General features: G+C 52.4%; 1 protein-coding gene across 16 annotated transcripts in view; it reads left to right on the top strand.

Annotated features, from left to right (window-relative positions):
* Positions 1-1,124: 1,124 nt before the first annotated feature.
* C2CD5 (C2 calcium dependent domain containing 5) overlaps positions 1,125-3,264 on the top strand; it is a 116,512-nt gene continuing 114,372 nt past the window's right edge. For 7 of the 16 annotated variants that reach the window (XM_025208537.1, XM_014521642.2, XM_025208533.1 and 4 more), the window contains exon 1: positions 1,126-1,373. In XM_025208537.1, coding sequence (XP_025064322.1) covers positions 1,284-1,373 — 90 coding nt within the window. In that variant the 5' untranslated portion in view covers positions 1,126-1,283. Of the gene's footprint in view, positions 1,374-3,264 lie in introns of all 16 variants that reach the window. The other 9 variants (XM_025208534.1, XM_025208530.1, XM_025208532.1 and 6 more) reach the window with 3 other exon arrangements.

The following is a 3,264-nucleotide window of genomic DNA, read 5'->3' as shown; positions in this document are numbered from 1 at the left end:
TTCAGGTTTTAGACCCCAGTTGCATGCTTCATACGTCCAACAAGGCTAGATGCTTTTATTTCACAGGAAATGGAATACCGTGTATCCTGGCCCAACAGCACCAAACAATCCCTTTTCCTTCCCCAGAAGGACACACAATGCATCTACTATATCAGCAGTTCTTGACCTTTTGCACCTTGCATCCCACCATTTTGTAAAAAAACACCCTGGTCCCCCGCCCATGATGAAAACAAAACCCCGCTGTTTGAGATATCCGTTGATTCATCCATTTGAAGTGCAAACAACTCTGATTTTTTCAATCAGGCAATGAGTTAAAGTCCCATCTACACACGCTCCACTGGTTGAGAAATCCCAGCCTATATAGCTGCTGGAGGGATCCAAGCTGACCTAGCTTTAAGGTACTTCCCAAAACACAGGGAAGGGGTAAGAGCTGGCCTCCTAGCTAGAAAAACTAGATAGAGACATGCCCCACCGCCAACGCAGCTGCTCCTTTACTCCCAAGTCTTTTCAAGGGATTCAAAGTTGAGACCAATCCATCACTCGAGACTCGACTGCGCCGCCTCTCCCGGCAAACAGCGCCGGCAGGCAGGCTCGCGGCCGATCAAGGATGTGGCGCTCGGCACGGTCACCTTGTAGCCGGATCTGCGTCCCAAGTCCCATTCCTTTTCCGAAAGCGCCAGGAGGACGGAAGAAAACTGACCAAGACCATCAAGCACTTCAGGGAAACGAAGGAGTCATTTCCCGCCAAGCCCTCATTTATTAGGAGCTGGCACCTTCCACGCATGCGCTTCAGTCCTCTCCAGCCCAATGGGCTTTGTATTGGCGCATGCGCACCTTTGTGAACAGAGCAGCTACTGCGCGCGCCCCTTAAACCGTTCCTTCCTAATGGCCTTTGTTTTGGCGCATGCGCGCTTCTTGAGCGGAGCTAGCAGCTACTAAGCATGGGCTGTAAGCTTTTCCAGCCTAATGGACTTTGTATAGGCGCATGCGCACCTGTGACTAGAGCCAGTTACTGCGCATGCGCCTTTATCCTTTCCCTCCCAATGGGCTTTGCTTTGGCGCTGAGGGAGGTGGTAGCTTCTGTGCATGCGCTTACCGAACGGAGGGCGGGGCAGCGAAGGGACTCTCGGGCGGGGGAAAGCTGCGGACTTTTGCCGTGCTTCAGCGCATGCGCAGCGGCGGGTGGCGCTGCTCCGCCTTTACCCGCTCCATGGGACGAGCGCTGTTGTTTTCTCCTTGCAGGAGGGGGCGAGAGCAGGCGGGGGCGGAGGGAAAAGAGGAAGATGCCGGGGAAGCTGAAGGTCAAGATCGTGGCGGGGCGTCATTTGCCAGTGATGGACCGAGCCAGTGACCTGACGGACGCCTTCGTGGAGGTTGGAGGGCAGGGGGAGCCCTGCGGGGGGGGGGTCTCGCGTCACGAGCCCGGCGGCGGCGCGCGGACACCTGCCCTGTCTGCGCGCGCTGTGACGTCAGCGCCTGCCCGTTGTCCCGGCCGGAGCGGCCGTTGGGACCTTGTCCCCCCGCCGCGGGGCAGGACCCAGCCCCGCGTTTGGGAGGGGGAGGGGGCAGCGGGGACAGCTGTTGCAAGCCGCCGCGCTGCGTTGGGGCCCCTTCTTATTGAGGAGCAGCCACGCGGGCCAGCCTCTCATCTCACCCGACTTTTTCATCCTGCCACAGCAAGGGTTCACGGGGACGGGGAGGGGGGGGGCGCTTTGGACCAAGCGCACACTGGGACGGATCCAGACAAGCTCTGAGGGAGCAGGGGGCTGCCATGCCCTAGAGCCTGCCTGCGTCTATCCCAGCCATGCACGTGGTCCCATCAAAGCCCCCCTTCACCCCCCGAGGATTTTTGCTTGTGGCAGGATGAAAAACAGCTGGTGCGGATGACAGGCTGGCCCATGTGGCAACCTCTCAACAAGAAGGGCCCTTAATGTATCCCCAACCCTGTCCCCTGACCTGGGAGAGTTCTTGCTTCTTAGGTGTCGCAGTATCATAGAAAATGAGGGTTGGGTGGGACCTCACAAAGTCATCAAGTGCAGCCTTTCTCAACCCAAAAGTGGGTCGCAAGAATAGATGCAAGGGTGGTGAACAAATTTTAAAAATAGATCAACAGACTTTAAAAATGGGTTCTCCCTTAAAGGAGAAAAACATGGGAAGCCATGGCTTTTTCCCTTGCAGGATGGCAGAGCCCCACACCCTACACACATACCCATGCCCCCACACACTGCGGGCCTGGGGGCAGTGGGTCAGGAGCGAGTGGCTTGGGGTTGGGACTGGCCATCAATCAAAAAAAGTTGAGAACGACTGATCTAGTTTAACCCCCAATCTTCTGGACCGTCATGGCCACTGCATCACCTCAGGATTATCATTTTTAAACGTTATTCAGCATGTAGTGGCTATTTGGGCTTTTTATTGTTTTTTAAAAGCATCTGGAGACATGGGGGGCATTTGTTGTCTTTATTCAGAGCGATGTAGTTCTTCTGTTCCAAAATTGGAGATTTCCAATTGTTGTTTCTGTGAAATGATACAACAACCTAGGGCTCAGGGGTCAGATGTTTCAAAAACCAAAAAGACTTTTTTTCCCCAAATTAAAAATCCTTGGTTATAAACACATTTATTGGCTTGGGGAAGAAAAAATATTTTGAAGATTTGGGCCTGAAAGGTAAATGCCTCGGAAAGGTATTTATGTGGATCAGAACGGTGATGGTAATGAAATCAGGGTCCTTGTATTCTGGATGAACTGTATGGAGTCTGTAGTGCTTTTAAAATGTTATTGAAACTCATTAAAATATTAATAAGCCTTTGAGATGAATCGGCACAAAATACAACTTTGTGGTTGTTTCAGGCTCTTTGTAGAGGTTAGCACTTAGACAGAATTGCAGTTATTTACAGCTGCTGTTTAGCCAATCTGTTGCAGACTGCTAAATGGAAAATGAAATTCATAGTTTCATAGTAGTTAGGGGTCAGAAGGGACCTAAATAGATCATCTAGTCTGACCCCCCGCCACTGGCCGGAGCACACGCTGGGATCACACGACCTCAGACAGGTGTTTATCCAACCTCTTTTTGAATTTACCCAAGGTAGGAGTGAGGACCACTTCCCTAGGAAGTTGCTTCCAGATCCTTGCCACCCTAACAGTGAAATAGTGCCTCCTAATCTCTAACTTTAACCTATTCTCCAGCAGCTTCTGGCCATTGTTCCTCATCACCCCAGGTGCTGCTGGGGGGAATAGGACCCTTCCTATTTGCTGCTGATCTCCCCTAA

Source organism: Alligator sinensis, unplaced genomic scaffold (assembly GCF_000455745.1).
Source record: "Alligator sinensis unplaced genomic scaffold, ASM45574v1 scaffold517_1, whole genome shotgun sequence".
In the NCBI taxonomy this organism is placed as follows: Eukaryota; Metazoa; Chordata; order Crocodylia; family Alligatoridae; genus Alligator; species Alligator sinensis.
This window is presented reverse-complemented; position numbering and strand designations above follow the sequence as displayed.